At 33.4% G+C, this 18,266-nt stretch overlaps 1 protein-coding gene across 6 annotated transcripts in view; it reads right to left on the reverse strand.

Annotated features, from left to right (window-relative positions):
• LOC113404222 (hypoxia-inducible factor 1-alpha-like) overlaps positions 1-18,266 on the reverse strand; it is an 87,044-nt gene that overhangs the window by 24,115 nt on the left and 44,663 nt on the right. For all 6 annotated transcript variants that reach the window (XR_010309882.1, XR_010309880.1, XR_010309881.1 and 3 more), the window contains exons 4-6: positions 15,638-15,825; positions 14,891-15,062; positions 8,005-8,236 (exon numbers count right to left, since the gene is read on the reverse strand). Coding sequence is in view for 3 of the 6 variants with exons in the window: in XM_026645062.2 (XP_026500847.2) it covers positions 8,005-8,236; positions 14,891-15,062; positions 15,638-15,825 (592 nt within the window). In the remaining 3 variants the exon portion in view is untranslated. The remainder of the gene's footprint in view (positions 1-8,004; positions 8,237-14,890; positions 15,063-15,637; positions 15,826-18,266) is intronic.

An 18,266-nucleotide genomic window follows, 5' to 3' on the forward strand; every position in this document is an offset into this window, starting at 1 on the left:
CGGATGCCGCGATGCCGCTACGAATACCTAGTAAAGTTTGGAACGAAATATTTGTGACATCATATTCACTTTTATAACATACGTTTAATAAATCCAACTTTCGGCTGGTATTTTGATATTTGTATTATATCTATCCATATTAATAGATGAGAAGTTTTTATTGTTTAAAGTTTTTTTATATAGTAATTATGTCGGGCAGAATGATTTCGCCTTTAGTGGGTCTTAAGTCAATCGCATTCTAGAATCCTCTGATTGATTTTCTGCACATATACAGCTGGAGCTCTTCAAAATGAGACCATAACCGATTTTTTATGTACAGCTATCGTGATATGATCATAATCACTGAGATAAAAATCATCTTACGATATTAATAAATAAGATAGTGCACAAGCTTGTGCAAAAATAGGTGCAATCTCTAATCCATCACACTCATAATCCGCTGGGACGGTGAATCTGATACGGCCGGATATAGTTAACACGCTTTGGGGCTCGGAAGTGTACATACTTCCAAGTTCCAGACTCTAGGCTGTTATTGAGAATTATAAAAACAAAAACCTTTATCCGCCCGACCTGGTGTTTGAGCCCTGGACCGCGGGATCTGCAGCCTTACGTCTAGCCACTAGAGCAACGGGGCAGTCAAACGCGAGCCAGTATATAGTACATGGTAGACAACATATGCCAACGGTTTTGCTTGTAATCTTGTAAGAGAGCCTCATAAAAATAATTACTTCAAACCTGAGATAAACCGTCTTATGGTAAACAGCGGCGTAATTGTTTTTCCCGTCTACAATTTTTATTTACATTAATATTTTATTATTAAAAGAGCCTGAAGGCACGCGTTCTATTTTCAAAGTGTAGTCTCGTCTTTACAGTTTTTAGTTTTGTATTAGGGTTAGTAAACAGAGGGTTTCAAATAATATTATTATATATTAACAATTGCAATGAACCGATGGTCGAGTTGTTACAACTCGTGATTTTGATTAAAATATGTTTTTAATTCATCTTGTGCTCAGTGATGAGGAAGGACGCGTGTATCTGATAATTCGGATTGGTGCAATTTGGCCGTATAAGTTCCAAACCTTAACATGAACATTTTATGGTGTACTTTTCAACCAAAATAAAATGTAGAGATACTTGTAAGCCAAATAAACGCATCGAGTTTTTAATTAATAGTACCTAATTATTCCGTCTGTTCGGTCCCGGAATTTACGGCTATTGCATTGAGATACATATCAAAGTACACACTCAATATTATTACGTAGTTATTACCTTAAATCTAGCTGAATTTTGTATTAATTTTGTATTGTAGGAACTCAGTATAATTAATACAAAATGGAGTGGAGTTATCTGAACACCGAACTTGAATTTAATGAAAATATCCAATTGGTGAATACGGTAAATAAACTACGTAAAATGTACGAGTGTTTTCAGTACCGTTTATGATATTACTAATATAATAAATTGATCTTATGTATTATTTATTGGTAATATTAATTTTTTTTTGTGTATATTTAACTCTTAGAAACCAAATCAAATAAGTTTTAGAGCATATTCCACCGCGCTCGTCCAATGCGGGTTTTTGGATACACATGTGGCAGAAATTCGTTGAAATTAGACACATGCAGGTTTCCTCACGATGTTTTCCTTCACCGCCGAGTACAAGATGAATTATAAACACAAATTAAGCACATGAGAATTCAGTGGTGCTTGCCTGAGTTTGAACACGCAATCATCGGTAAAGACGCGCGCGTTCTAACCACTGGGTCATCTCGGCTCTCGTCTCATTTCATGTCATATTGACGCCTTATCGCATTATCAGAGTGAAGAAATAGAGAGGAAACTTTAACTTTAATATCTTCTGCGAAGTTTGTTAGTGTCCGTTGATAGTGGGCCAACGGATCAGAAGAAAGGAAGAATCAAATAACCAATAACACATTTTTTTAAACTAATATAAACATACAAACGAATAACTACTATATATATAATAGAGATCTGATATTGAGTTTTGATAGATATAACATATCTATTCAAAAATGGTGCGAGAATATCAAACTCAATGCTATTCGTATCGACACAGAGTACATTGGAACTAAAATGTATTTCACAAGAATATGTGACTCGCGTTAGATTTGTTTGTAAGTTTGTCTATGTTTAGGCGCCGCCCACTCACCCACTCCAATCACGCCTCTGCTCTGTTTACTGTTGTTGTATGAAAGTGCAAAATATGAAGTAATATCATATCCTAATAGTAATTGGCAGGTTTAATTACCGTAACGGTAATTTATTAGTGCCTTTTTTTTCGCCGGCAAACCGCCTTTACGCGTTTTCCGCCAGCGCTAAAGCCGCCGGAGTACTCACTAAAAGCCAGCGGTTCCCATTCTGTCTCTTCGAGTGACGTCACGTGATTGCTTGCGCATACTACTGTGAGTTTACTCGTGTTTAAGATGAGTAGTATCAAACACGAAAGTAGCTCTTTGTAGTTGCACTGTCAAGTTTAGAAGGTTCGATAAATCATTGTTATTGTATATATATTCCGTTACGTACAATCAAAGATTGAAAACAAAATTCTCAAAGAAATGACCAATTAATGATTTCACAGCCCTTTCTCATCGTCACTTGATTCAGGTTCATACGAGGTATAAATATTTATATGGCCATGTTTTGTACGTATAGTTGTGTGGTCCAAATTTACCCTTTTTTGCACGTAATTAGATTTTTCTTTCGCACGTATATGATACAGTGCCCGTCGATTGTGGTAATGTCAAAATAATAATTATATTATTATTATATTATTTGAATGTTCTTAAAAGTAGAAAATAAATTACAAGTAAATAAAACTCATCATTTTGTTTCATTATACAATTTTATATGATACAAGCCCATTGGGTTGTAATTATAATTATAATTTGTAATTTAACAATAAAATATATTTCTACTTTTGCTTTAATAATATACCAACGAATATAGTTAACACGCCACGCCACAGGGGCACAAGAGAGCGTCAGCGAATGCTGTTTGCCGTCACGGCATTCGAATCTTACATGGCAATGTGAAAGTTTGAATAAATAGATGTTTGTTACTAAATCATAACAGAGCGGAACGAATAGATCTGGAATAAAACCAGCAAACACATTCCTCCCTCACCCTCTTCTGACTAGCGATCGAAGTCGCGGGCGCTAACTATTTACGATAATATCATGTAAAACACGGCAAAGCAGACGTCACGTATTTAGGGTAAACCGATGTTTTCAAACTTAACAAAGTCAGCCGCTGATGATTGCATTGTGATGCATAAAATCCTAATGTCAATGAACTAAAAGATAATGCATTAATAATAATAAAGGAAAATAATTGATTGCATTGGTTGTTTTTAATGAACATTTTGAAGGTGAATAAGATTTTTTAGTTAGTAGAATATTTTGGTATATGTATATTATACCAGGAGAGAAATCGAATAAAGACAACGCCAGGTAATACCAATCAATATTGGACGGGAATTATATAATAAACGTTTAATATTTCATTTATTTATATATACAAGATGTTAACCGCCCGTCTCGTTGGGCATTACAATAAAAATCATAGCCTATCTTGGGACGTTTCCGCGACGATTGGTCATAGTGAGAAAGAAAAACAACCACTATATCTGTAGATAAATATATTGACTACAATCAGTTAACTTCATACATTAATCCGTTATTAGTAAGACGGGTAGTTTTCGTCACGAAACGTTTAAATTGAAAAGGTTTTGTAAATGAAAATATGCGATGGCTGACATTAATTCGCCCAATATAGTTGAATAATCGTAAATTACTGAATAATTACTAATTTAATTAGTGAATAGATTAAAGTTTATAGGTAGTTTATCATTCGTAGGAATATTTGATTTATATTAAAATGTTTAATAACAAGACGCTATTAAAGGTGGTTTCATGTTTTAAAAGTGAAACGCGACTCGCTTTGTTAGCTCCAAGTATAAGCAGTGTCACCCGAAAGTTTTCGGTAACATCGATAATTCATTTCGACGCTACTTTGAATGCATATATGTATATTTATACAGAGGCGAACGTAGGAACAAAAACCAATATAAAATTCATAGCTTATAATATTCGAGTATATTTTATTTTAATATTTGATTTTGGTGTCAAAAATGTGTCACGTGATTTACATCGCCAGTCTATAATATAGGATGCTAATCGGTACCCTGGTCATTTTTAAAGGCGATATGATTAATATATTTAAACTGTAGTTATACCTATATACATACGAAAATAAACATCAATAAATATAATCACTGATTGACATAAGGATGTCAATTTGTATAAATCAATAGGTACAATCGTTTAATCAAATAAATAGCAGAGCATTAATATCTGTTGTATCACAAGCTCAGATTATAAAACAAATGGCGGATGGAGCGCGCGAAACATTATAGTGAAGCAACAAAAAATAATACAAAATCAAAAGCAAATTCGAAATCCCGACGGTGCAAAACGACGCGTCTTTTTGTTAATACGTCAAAAGTACTATGTCTAAGTGACATAATAATAATAAATTACTATGTAACCCCCTTAGGGGTATAATTTCCAAAATTCATTCCTTAGTGGGTGGATTCCATTTCCAAAACGATCCTACTCACTAAATTTCAAGGTCCTAACTTTAATAGTTTACGCTCAGCGATGATGAATGAGTCAGTCAGGACTTTTTATTTTATATACATACATATATATATATATATATATATATATATATATATATATATATATATATATAGATATACATAGATGAAAGTATCAATAAATCGTTAATTACGTCACACACTACAGGAAATTTGCATTTAGTCCTAACAGAGGTGCGTTTCCTGAAAATTGTCCCTATTGTGAAACGCTACATACGTTGACAAGTTAACCTCGTCTCAAAGCAGGGAAACGTTATTAAGGGCGGGAGCTGCAGTGGGTAAACGGGGCGAATACCCGCTCCTAATTTCCCCTTGACCGGCAGTTATATTTAATTTGAATATGAACTTGATTAAGTTTTTCATCACAATTAGTGATATTATGTTATTATATTCATATAAACAGTTATATTTATATTGGTTGGAGCGGGCAAATGTGTCTCATGATGATAAGTAAGCACCACCGTCCATGGACATTAGCGATGTAAGAAATATTAACCATTCCTTACATCGCCAATGCGCTACAGACCTTGGGAACTAAGATGCTACGCCCCTTGTTACACTGGCTTACTCAGCCTTCAAAATGGACACAATAATACTAAGTATTGCTAATTGGCGGAAATATATTTTGATGAGTGTGCGGTACGCAGACGAGTTTATACCGGAATACTCTTATCACAATAAGTAACAGCTGTCCGCCCGCCGGTCAAGGGCCGAATTCTTCTAAGGGATAATATTTCACGAATCTGCTCTATTCTCTATGATCGATATATGTACATATGTTCATGTTATTCAATATATATATGTAGTATTTAATTTGACATACATTTTCTCTTCATGGTTTTCCTTCAGCGGCGACCACGAGATGAATTTTAAATGCAGTCATGTTTATATGAGTCGGTCTTATTTAGCTAACCGTGTAAAATAGCGACAATTCTATATTATATTAATTAATAATTAATTACAAGGGAGAATATTGAAAGAAAATTGTATGCATGTGTGCGTGCTCGTGATGATTATTAGAATAACTTCGCATGGTAGCCGCTTCGTCGTGTAGTGTTTTTAACCAAAGCGTAGATACAGCTGATGGGTTATCTTTTTCTTTCTTTATTTTTATTTCACATCACATCACAAACCAATCAACACTCAAACGATCCTATCAAAAAACTAAACTAAAAATATATATATCACACTATTTTGGGCCAGTCATGGTTTTATGTACGTAAAAGACTGTCTGGCGGTCAAATCAACCAAACATCTGATAACTCAATATCGATTCATAGACTATTTTTAAAAAACACGTTCACTCGATATTATAATACGAAGTTATCGTTTGTAATCAGCAAATGAAGAGATAGTTAGGCTCGAGACGTATACATTTGCAAATATAACAAATGATTAAAATAATGTTTACATATAAAAACCGGTCGAGTGCGAGTTGGAATTGTATTTGAGAGGGTTCAATATTATTTCGCAGTAATTGAAGGATATTGAAATTTTACTCGTAAGGTTTCATTGTCAGATAAGACTGCTCCGATTTCCTCAAAAACATTTCTTTTTTGTTCTTTGAATTAAAAAAAAGGCATTTTATAATTACGAAAATAATATATTTTCATTATTCATAGTGAACACTTTGATTTGTTTTAATTTTCATTTTAACATTTTCTCTTGCAACTATAGACTTCGTACTAACACTACTGTACGGAAATCGTACATTTACGTCGTCCATGATCCAGCTACGTTTTTACGTGGAAGTAATAAAATTATTTTGTGTTTGTCCAATTTGGGAAAAAATACTCACTCGAGTCGAATCGAGTTGAGTCTTTTCATTGAATTTATGAAATCCTTTTAAAAGCCTAACGTAACCTTGTTTGTACATTGACGCGCACAGTGGGGAGTGCAGAATAAGTAAAAAAAGATGTCACTGTTGTCACTGACGTCTGGAACCAACATGTCTGCTTTTTAAACGTACAATATTAATTTGAGGGTACAGGGAATTTACTTACCTCGGCAATATTTTTAATTCTTATTGTGTTTAGTTTAGAATTTCAAGTTGTTTCTTGATAGTTTGATTTTAATTTGAAAATGAATACCTAATTACAAATCAAGTATATTCAAGTTTGTGGAGAATATAATATCTTAAGACTATAGCTATATTGAACTTGACCGACTTTAACTCAAATATGTTAAAGGTAATAAATACAAGGTATGTATTACAAAAGTTGGGATGACTTTACAACGTCAAATAAGTTTCAAAAATATTTGTATTTATCATTTGTTTCTTTATATATATATATATATATCATCATAATTGAATGTTCAAACCATGAAACTTGAAGTAAAATCATGATGTCTATTATATTTGCAATAGTGGTTACGTGGATAACGGAAAGATGTGAGATAGGGCAACAATTTGCACGGCAATATTGAGAACGTAAACAAGTCAGATAATATGAATGGCATTCGCTCGCTGATTTATCAAATAAAATTTCATTGTTCAATTAATAATAATAATATCAATTATGACTATGCTAGTGATGTGAAACAAATTTTACCAGTTCATATTATAATTAATTAATTATATTTATTGACTGTTTGATTAAATAATTTTACTCATTCACCTTTGATACGCTAGAAAACAATTAACTTGTATCCGTTTATATAATATTTTATTTATCTACGATACGCATAACATTCGATGACTCTTTATTAAAAATATTGAGTATTCGCATTGCGATTATTTCATATGCCAGAGCGATCAACAAAAGAAACATTTAGAGTTCGCTCGAAACAAATAATTTCATACTGGTTCCGAATTGTTTTGAAAGCTAATATTCATAATAACCGGCTACAAAACGTAGTTTCTCAGAAACTGTTTTTAATTATACTATTATTTCATTGTACGCAGCTACATGGAATATTCGAGAGGTGCTCTTAATAGAATATTTATTAATCAGTAATTATTATGTGCGATAAAACATCAATTTGTATCTAAACGACATTGTAAGCTAATTCTCTCTGTGACCCTATAATCCGGTAAAGTTTAAACGTCATCAACTAATAAACAAAGATTGTAGAAGAACCAAGATCATAGTTAAATGCGTATCATGTACTTTATAACGTTCGCAGTGCAGTCGACAGTTAGTTATAGACGTACTCTTTAAATGATCTACACCTCGTCCCAAGTGTCAGGTTTCGCAGTTAACTTTGTTTGTCTCGCTTATGTTTGCACAGCGAGCGAGGTGTAGGCATTCGAAGTGAGCGGTAGAGATATATTTAAAGAGTCTACGTTAGACAGCGCTACTAATTGAATATACTTAGGTACTCACTTTCCCGTAAAGCGATGATCACCCAGCGGACGTCGTCACGATGCATGAAGTTCATTGCGTTGACGCCATTCACCTCGTGCGTCATGTAGCCAGTAACGAGCGCGATGCGTTGCTCGCATTGGATTATTTCACCGTCAATGGAATGTCGAGTACGGTATTCCATCCTGAAGGACTCTAGACCGCTCTCGCTTATGAAAGTATCAGTTGCCGGTCGCACTATACCCACGAACACCTAAAATAAAATAATCTGTCTTGTTATCAACTATCATGAGACTGTTCTTAATTGTGCCTAATATAATTATTGTATTTCTATTTTTCGAGAATTAATCATATTAATATTCCACATTATTTGTTTAATTTTTACTTATTTTATACATAACAGATTATAAAGAACATATTCAAATGTCATCAAGTCGATATAAATTTAAATTAAAAAAAAAAGTAAACCAATGATAATGCCCGATTTACGTTAACAATTGTTTTATTTATCATATCCTCACAACCCCATTTTTCTAGTAGGTAAGTTAACCGGACTTGAACCTGTTGCGACTTCGCCCTTTGGATGACAAGTGTGTTTACCTCTATATCGCGTTCACATAAATATAAAGTTAATTTAAAAATTGCTTTTGTCATACATAATGCAAGCAGAACAATAGGTCTTGTATCTTTGAAACCTGAGATTGTTTATTGTCTACTAACTACGCGTAGACACAATGCTATTGACTGAACTTCTATCATTATCTCGTATATGGCATGGCTTTGATAGTATTAATTACAAACATGTTACTTAGACCATCAGGGTTCATAAGGAGGAGTTCTATGGAATCTTGTTAATTGATTAGTATTATGTAAATATAAATATGTATAATTAGTGCTATATACTTAATTGAAATTATTAAATTTAAATTACCTTAAATCAAAAATTGAAAAGCGATTAGTTTTAAAGAACATTGTTGCCAAGTGACGAGAAGAAATTTGCTCGATGTTAGTTAGGAAGAAATTATGCGAAATATGATTATGATGATTTCAATAAAATTAAATCATATCATATCATATATATACACAAAACTTAAATTAATTTATTACTAATGTCAATGTAAATATTATATTTTCGATCATCAAAGGTTAGTTCAACCAGTTTCCAATTGGAAATTCTCCCACTACAGAGAAATGTTTCCTTTTAATTTAACAAGGCTGCAATAAATGTTTTAAACCCGAGTAACAACATATTTACCCTCATACATATTTTGATAAGTGGTCACCGACCGTAATTGGATCCGTATTCAATTAAAACCATTCCTTACAGCGCCAATGCGCCTTGGAAACTAAGATGTCATGTCCCTTGTGCCTGTAGTTAGAGTGACTAATTCACCCTATGACTACACAGTACACTACATCAATAAAAATATTACTGTTAATAATAACATAAATAACATATGTATAATATTTATAATAGTATATATTCATCTCAATAAACGTGAACAGTTCGTTACAAGTTTTATCTGAATATAACGAACGAATTAAGCTTTTCTAATACTAATAGTATAGGACAAAAGTCCAACTGACCTAGTACACTGGTTTCCATGTTCAACGCTGTCATTGGCGTATCCCGGTCGAACTCGGATCTTTCAGTCTTCTTTCTCTGTCTAATGCTATGCGCCAATCATTTCATTTCGTCAACCAGTAAATTTATAATGCCTGCCCGAGAAATAGATAGTTGCCATTACGGGCAACAGCAATCGCTCTCGAAGTATAATATAAATCATATATATTTTTATAACCGCTTTGATAAATTGTTATTTATCTTTCTTTACAACAACAACATTGCTATTGACTGAACTTCTATCATTAGCTCGTATATGGCATGGCTTTGATAGTATTAATTACAAACATGTTACTTAGACCATCAGGGTTCATTAGGACGAGTTCTATGGAATCTTTTTAATTGATTAGTATTATAAAAGTTTTTAAATTTCTCACTGCTGGGCTAAGGCTTCCTCTCCTTTTGAGGAGAAGGTTTGGAGCATATCCCACCACGCTGCTCCAATGCGGGTTGGCGGATACACATGTGGCAGAATTTCGTTGAAATTAGACACATGCAGATTTCTTCGTGATGTTTTACACCACCGCCGAGCACGAGATGAATTATAAATACAAATTAAGCACATGATATTCAGTGGTGCTTGCCTGGGTTTGAACCTGCAAGCATTCTAACCACTGGGCCATCTCGGCTCTTCTTTCTCTAAATAATAATTAAAATATTGAAATCAAACTCATTATGTTGAAATTTTAAGAGATAATTTTATTTAAATGATACTAGTATTAAATAAAATAATAATGTTAAACAATAAATAAAAATGTATATGACAAATTTTATATTTATTTCAGTACTTGAAAGGATTGAGTAGTTCTCACGGGTATTAAGAATATATTGTAAAATATCTTTTACAAATTTTATATTGCAAAACAAAACGAAGTAGTATGCTCGCCGCTCAACAAGGGGTTCACCTGTTGCTAGGATCGCGCGCTCGTATGAGTGTAACCAATCCAAATAGTTTTGATATTTTATAAATTTTACGAATTTAAAATATATGTAATTTAAAAGAAGTTTAAGATTTACATTTCACACGATTTAACTGTGTTATTGATGACTCTATCTATCTATCATGATATCTATCAATAATGACTCTGAATTAAATAAAATTATTTATCCAATGTTCGCCATATATATTATGAAGGTATTTAAACATACTTTCGAAAATATATATTAACAGCCGTAATATATAGCCTACCATGTTGTACCACAACATGCAATATGTCTGTGAATGCTTGTATCGCTTTACGATTCAAACGCTTATTTTATCTAGAATTATATCCTAAGTCTAAATGAAAATTAAATTTCCTCCGATTGCGTTTAACTATTCAATACAATCTGATGAATACGAATGGAATCAACAAGGACGCATTCTATAACTGTACGTGTTTTTTGGGATATAGGTGGATCGAAGCTCAAATGGGCCCGTTTGATGGTAAGTGGTCACCACCTAGACATAAGAGGGGTAACAAATATTAACCATTCCTTACTAACACCAATACGCCATCAACCTTGGGTACTAACATTTTATTTTCCTTGTATCCATAGTAACACTGGCTCACTCACTCAAAACCGGAATACAACAATAGTATTAACTGTATATAAAAAGCTGATCGAACTCTTAATCAATTTCAAGGGTCTGTCAGATCATTTATGTACGTGTCTATGTACGTTTGATTTGATAATATTTACATTCAATTTCGTCAAATCATCAAACACGAATAAGCAATAACGGTATAGAAAATACTCAGTTATCGAAAATCACAATTTATACGAGTAAACCAGACAACACAAATACACAATACAAAGTCATAAGAAGCTCGACTCCGTATAATACTATTATTTTCCAGACGAATGAACTCTCTTTTGAATAAAAAGTAAATAAAAAATATAGTAAAGCAGGCCGAATGTGTACTACTTCTGAACGGGAAGCTTTTTAAAGAATTGATTTTATATCACAATAACAATGCTCGTGGGTAAGAAGCAAATGAATCAGAAAATATGCAGTTTTCCTTACGACTGACTGATATTAAGTGTCCAGACCGTTTCAGTTGTTTCCAATTTGATTCGAAAGACCGAGTATCAATATTAATATCTAACTTTATTCAGAATCTAAACATATTTTTGTAACGGCCTCGAATTGCTCTAGTTTGAAATCTATTAATTTGAGTCAGTGTAATTACATACAGATGGCGTATGACATATATTTGGTGGTAGGGCTTCGTGCAAGCCTGTATGGGTAGGTACCACCCATTCATCATATGTTCTACCACCAAACAGCAATACTCAACGTTGTCGTGTTACAGTTCAAAGGGTGAGAGGGCCATTGTTAACGCGGCGCACGCCATTACGGCTCAATCTGTAATGTTCTTCCGTAATCTTTAAATTTCAGCTAATTTACACTAATACTTATCAAATTAAACGAATTAACTTTATGAATCATTCCGTTCATTTATGGCATATTGATATGAATGTGTAAGGAATTAATGAACGTTGCCATATGAAAATTCCGTCCCTAGTTTTTGAATTTATCATGATCATATTCAGACAGTCGAATGACCCGGGCCCGCAGCGGGAGACTTTGTTTTATAATATGTTGTTATATAATATATATGTATCATTGTAAATACCGTTAGATTGTAAACTATCTCGCGAGACTGTAAACTGCCGAAATATTGTGAATGGCGATTTAACTCAAAATAAAACGTCAAAAATTTCGTTAGGGTTATTATAAATAGTTTATATGACTACATAGTATAAAAAAAAATTGCTTCCCGCTGACTGTCTTTTCCTGTCTATGCTTAAATCTTTAAAACTATGCAACGGATTTTTATGAGGTTTTTTTTAATAGATAGAGTGATTTAAAGAGATTTATTTTGTATTTATAATACGTGGATAATATAATAGATAAACACTGATAATTTTAGAGATTTCTAATGTGATGTCGTAAAAAGACACATTTTTGCGCATATATTGCAAACATCGGCTTATTAAATATTTATTGAAGACTATGAGATAGATTAAAATAATGTAGTACAGAATTGTACACCTCAAAATTTTTTACAAAAAAGTCCGCGATGGTATGTGTCTATCTGTAAGTGATAACCCAAAATAACATTTTTTTGTCATTTATTTTTTACCACAAATATTGGCTAATTTTCGAAACGATTTTAACCTATACATCATTAATCCTTATCCAATGAAATACCTTAAATACATTGTTGATTTAATATTGATCTATATGGCCCTTTACAGCATATGATTTAAATGAATATTTTCGAAGATATTACAGATTAAAAAATTGCGGAACGTAGCGTTTGCGGTGGTACCGGCCGGCCGGGGCGGCGGGAGCGTGCTATAGGCGCGTCGGAGGCCGTGGTTCTCCCTGTAGCACTTTAAATTTAGCAGCGATCGGACGCAGTTATTATCGGAGCTCTCTAGCGAGGGAAATAACAATCCATACTTCCATACTAATATTATAAATGCGAAAGTAACTCTGTCTGTCTCGCATTCACGCCAAAACTACTGGACCGATTTAAACGAAATTTGGTACACAAATAGTCTAGAGCCTGAGAAAGGATACAGGCTACTTTTTATTAGGAAAAAATTGCTATAAAGGGTTGAAAAGGGGGATGAAAGGTTGTAAGTTGTTGAAAGTATTGTAATGTTTAGAACTTTTAGAACTAGAAGCATAAAACTTCTATTTTAGGCTGTACACTTATAAAATAACATATCATGACACCCACTCGGGAGGGAATTTTGGATATTCTACCCCTAAATGGGTGAAATAGGGGTTGAACGTTCGTATGGAATTTCTTGAGTTAGAAACATTGAACTTTATTTATGGGCTACTGATTAAAAATGAGTAGATACGTATTTAAGCGTTTCTTGATATTTTACGCCTAAAGGAAAAAAGTAGGGGTTGACATTTCGTATACAGGTTAGTCTGGAAGTCCGTCATTTTCTGGATATTTTACCCTAAGGGCTGAAAATACACACCAATGTGGTATACAAAGAGGTATTACATTAACGTAACGTTTTAAGTTAATTTGTAAATATATTCATATTCTACGCGGGCAAAGCCGCGGTTAATAGCTAGTATAACACAGAAAGGGACACACCAGACTCAGCTGAGTGGTCGGCTTATTTGTACGTTGATGGATGCATGTAATTGATAGATATTCGAGAAAACGCATCGACTTCTCGAAAATCCATCAATTTTTAGAGATTTTTATTCAGCGCGCTTTTTTCAAAGTGTATCCCTATTTGCCATATTTCGTTATATGTGCCTGAACAGTATGTCATTTGTAGGAACAATAAGTATATTAATACTTTACTACTGCTAATAATAATCCTTACTTTCATTTTAAATACGGAAGTGTCTTTGTTTATTAGTTTGTTAGGCTTTGACACCTTAACCACTTAACCGATAACATCATAAAATTTTGTTTATATGTAGTTAGATGTACAGAAATCGACATACCAATTTTTTTATTATGATATGTAGGTGGACTTGCCTATGTGTCACCGAATGGTACGAATGGTCACCTCTGCCCGAATACATCGGCGTTGTACAATTAACCATTCCATACTTAACAACTATGCAAAAACAACCGTCGGAGCTAAAGATGTGACGTCACTTGTCTACAGTTACACTGGTCCAAACACCCTTCAAACCAGAACACAGTAATAATAAGTATTACTGTTTGGCGGTAGAATATTAGATGAGTGGGTGATACCTAGAGAGACGGGCGTGCAAGAAGCCCTACCACCAAGTTAAATGTTTTTATTGAAATCTCTTTAGCGGTAAAAGAAATAGTTATTGTTTTATCATTTAACCCTAATAAGAATGCGCTTTTTCAGCGTCTGGCAAATACTGAGATATATATGTATCTTTCTTTATTAATATTTAATTCTATAATAGCTTACGTACACATTAGGTTTGAATGTACAATGGATACATAATTATATCAATTCCTTTGTATATTCTCTCCTAGCCAATTATAATGAAGATTATACATGGATACCGCAATTAACTTAATTTACTTTGTATAAAAGAAATATTGCACAATTATGTAATTTTATGTATACGACATATGACATATTATTAGCTTGGCCGTAATTAAGAATTATTACAATTACATAAGTTCAAGAATGTTATGCACGTATTTGAATCCAGTCTGATAGCAAAATTACACGGTGCCCTAAAATGTGCCCTGTACTGTATCATTTACTTTTCTGTGAAATAAATTATTACAATATTTTAGTGTATATTATTTGAAACGTACTTACAATGTCATTACCACTCGAAAATGGATTCTCGCCCCTGGATCTGACGCGCCGTCCAATTTGAACTATCTGATCGAATCTGGTGCCCGCACGGTCCGATTTGCGTAGTGAGCCTTCTACGTGACAAGTCACATATTGAGGTGGCTCGGAACGTTGATGGCTTAATTTTTTGAATCTAGACAAGGATTTTTTGAATTTAGAATATAGTTCCGATAAACATGAAGAAACAATCCGTTAATGTCTCATTGTGTTTCATTCGAAATTCGAAAAATGATCGTGAAATTTCAAAAGAATGATATGTAGCATCGATCATAGTAACTATAACATAAATATATATATATATATATATAAATACAAAATATTTCATCACCGTAAGTAGGTTATTGAAATTTCATTATGTGAGTTCTTATAGAATAACATTGTCAGGCAACATTTTAATGCATTAGAAAAAAAAATAATTAATTAATTGCTAAGAGTACTAATTACTATCAGTCCTAAGTTGAAAGGCTGCTTGCACGAATCGATTCATCAACGAGAAATTCAACGGAAACGAATACAACTTAATGCTTGCTCTTAGTTTCTCGTCACATAAAATAATTAGTTTATTAAAGTGCAACAAGTAAATTAACCCAAGCTCTTGCTTGGTATCAGAGGTGTGAATGTAGCTTTACTTTTAGTTCAGAATAGGTATGTTCCAATGTTGATTCCTAGAAAAATTGTTATTAATAAAAATGTTGTTATTTAATCTACCTTATAATAAAACTCCGTTTTTCATTGCACAAAGCTTCTGCGACTGTCTTTTCAGCGTCTTTTTCTCGAGGTAACAAGAGCTGGCCATTCGATGTCAAAGAGCAAGATCTTGGATATAGTTGCTCGGCCAGGAGCTGATGATCCTCTTTGTGTATGATGCTGAAGACATCTTGGCCGAGTAATTCCAGCTGTAAAGTAAAAGTAAAGTAACAGCCTGTAGATATTCCACCGCCGGGCTAAGGCTTTCCATCTTTAGTAGAAGATGATCACACTGCTCTAGATAACTATGGAAACACGAGATGAATTAGAAATACAAATTAAGCAGACGAAAAATTAGTAGTGGAAACAGTTTTGAAACGGAGATTTTTCTTTATGATTGTCTTGACCACGGACAGTGGGAAAAGTCTCAGTGGTAACATAAAATATATACATGATAATATACGCAATGAGACAAGTGGAAAGCAGTTATATAGGTACCTACATATATATGTATTTTAATTAACCATATAGTACTTTTTCGAAATACGAAGCCTTGCTACTTTTAATTCGGGAATTATTTTTTTTTTAAGAATTACACATATGAAGATGGAATTAAAAAGCAAAGCCTAAGTTTCCGCGATACATTAAATAAATGTATAAACATTTAAAATTATAAGATTTTTACATTAGCTATCAATAATGTTTCGTAATGTTTTACTGAAATAAATACAACACCATCAAAGACACTCACAACAAAGGGTTACACAATCTTTTCTCCAGAGCTCAGTTTAAATTGTACAAGTAGGCAACAGGTAAGGGGTGCATCCTAAGGGTAATAACACACTTATCCCCGGTGAAACAAAATTCATTTTCAGTTATACTGAAGAGTTTATCTAAAACTCAACTCCGTTTTTGGGCGATTTAAAATGGAATACGAGGATATGCATTACATTAACTTTATCATAATTACCTTTGCAAATTTTAATAATGTTTAATTATGTTATGTAATAAATACATATTTCGTTATTGTATACGTTTAGTGATAATAAATTTAGAACGGAAATTGTGTTGTTTTGTTATTGAAGAGTAAATATTATAAAGAACTGATAAATTCTCACACAATCAAGGTGAATATGCATTTTTATACACCACTAGTTTTGATGACCTCCGTAGTTGAGTAGTGTGTACACCGGTTTTCATGGGTACGCCACTCCGAGGTCCCGGGTTCGATTCCCGGCCGAGTCGATGTAGAAAAAGTTCATTAATTTTCTATATTGTCTTGGGTCTGGGTGTATGTGGTACCGTCGTTACTTCTGATTTTCCATAACACAAGTGCTTTAGCTACTTACATTGGAATCAGAGTAATGTATGTGATGTTGTCCAATATTTATATTTACTAGTGTGTTACGTCCGAACTCAAATAATAACTCTTTTATCAGAGGATCGCCATGGAAGAGATCGATTCGGTTCCAGGGGCATTATTCTATTTTCCTTTCCATTTGAGCGTCGCTCAACAAGTAAGGTTGATACTGTTGTCCGATTGAGACTTAAAAATATGAATGCAATGAAAAAAACACAATAGATCCTCTCAACGCATTTGTCTGAATACAATCTTATTTTAATCACAGCAACGTATTACGTTTGTCCATCCGTTCCTATATCATTCGTTTACTTTTTTTCGACTAATGTTGTTACTCGAAACTTAAGTAGGATAATATTGTGAATTTACAGACAGAGCAAAGCTAGCTTAAGCTGCTCTGCTGGCGGACCGGCTTAATTTTGGCTACCTTCCCCACCAATCCGGACACAATTATTTTTATGCATAAATTTGTGTTATAGAACAAATATTAGCTTTACGCGGTAATTATGGCATTAAAAAAATTCAAATTGTGGGTAGCTCAAGCTTAGTAGCGAAGTTGTTTAGTTTTAATTGGTTCGATTTTCATTCAAAAGTCGGCCGCCATACTAGCACACCCCTTTAGTCAATATGCCCCGGGCAACCACCCTAGTTACCCGCTTGTAAATCCGGTCCATGATGTACTTTTAACACTACTCGAAGCTCGACATTGCACTCGAACATTAATTAATTCAGTAAATGATATAACAGCATTAACTAATTATATAATTTGAGGGACACTTTTGAACCTTACAATCAAATCGATCATCGAATATCAAATGTATTTATTACAGAATAACTTTGTCTTTGATTGTACTCTATCTGAATTACCATTCTGTATGAAACAGCTTCTTTGTGCCTTATGTGTCTCCTCCGGACAGATAATGAAATCCAAGTAATTGCTTAAACTTGTCATACAAATGTATGGTCGTACCTATATGCGAGAAGCTGTTATAGCTCATTGAGTAGATCACGTGGATTTTATCCGACGATCATAGGTTAAAATGATGTCTAGCATGACTGTCCTTTTACGAGCTTATTATATCTGGTGTTCAGTGGAAAACGTATGTCTTAAGCATAATCATATCGTATGCCAGTATGACCAAATATGTAGCCCATTAAATGGTGGATTCCCTCACGACAGATATATATTTTTAATAGCATAAATAGGCGAACTGCCAAATAGGTCATCTGATGGTAAGTGGCCATCACTGCCCATAGACATTGTCATCGTAGGAAATGTTAATGATTTCT

The sequence above is a fragment of the Vanessa tameamea genome, chromosome Z (genome assembly GCF_037043105.1).
Source record: "Vanessa tameamea isolate UH-Manoa-2023 chromosome Z, ilVanTame1 primary haplotype, whole genome shotgun sequence".
Lineage (NCBI taxonomy): Eukaryota > Metazoa > Arthropoda > Insecta > Lepidoptera > Nymphalidae > Vanessa > Vanessa tameamea.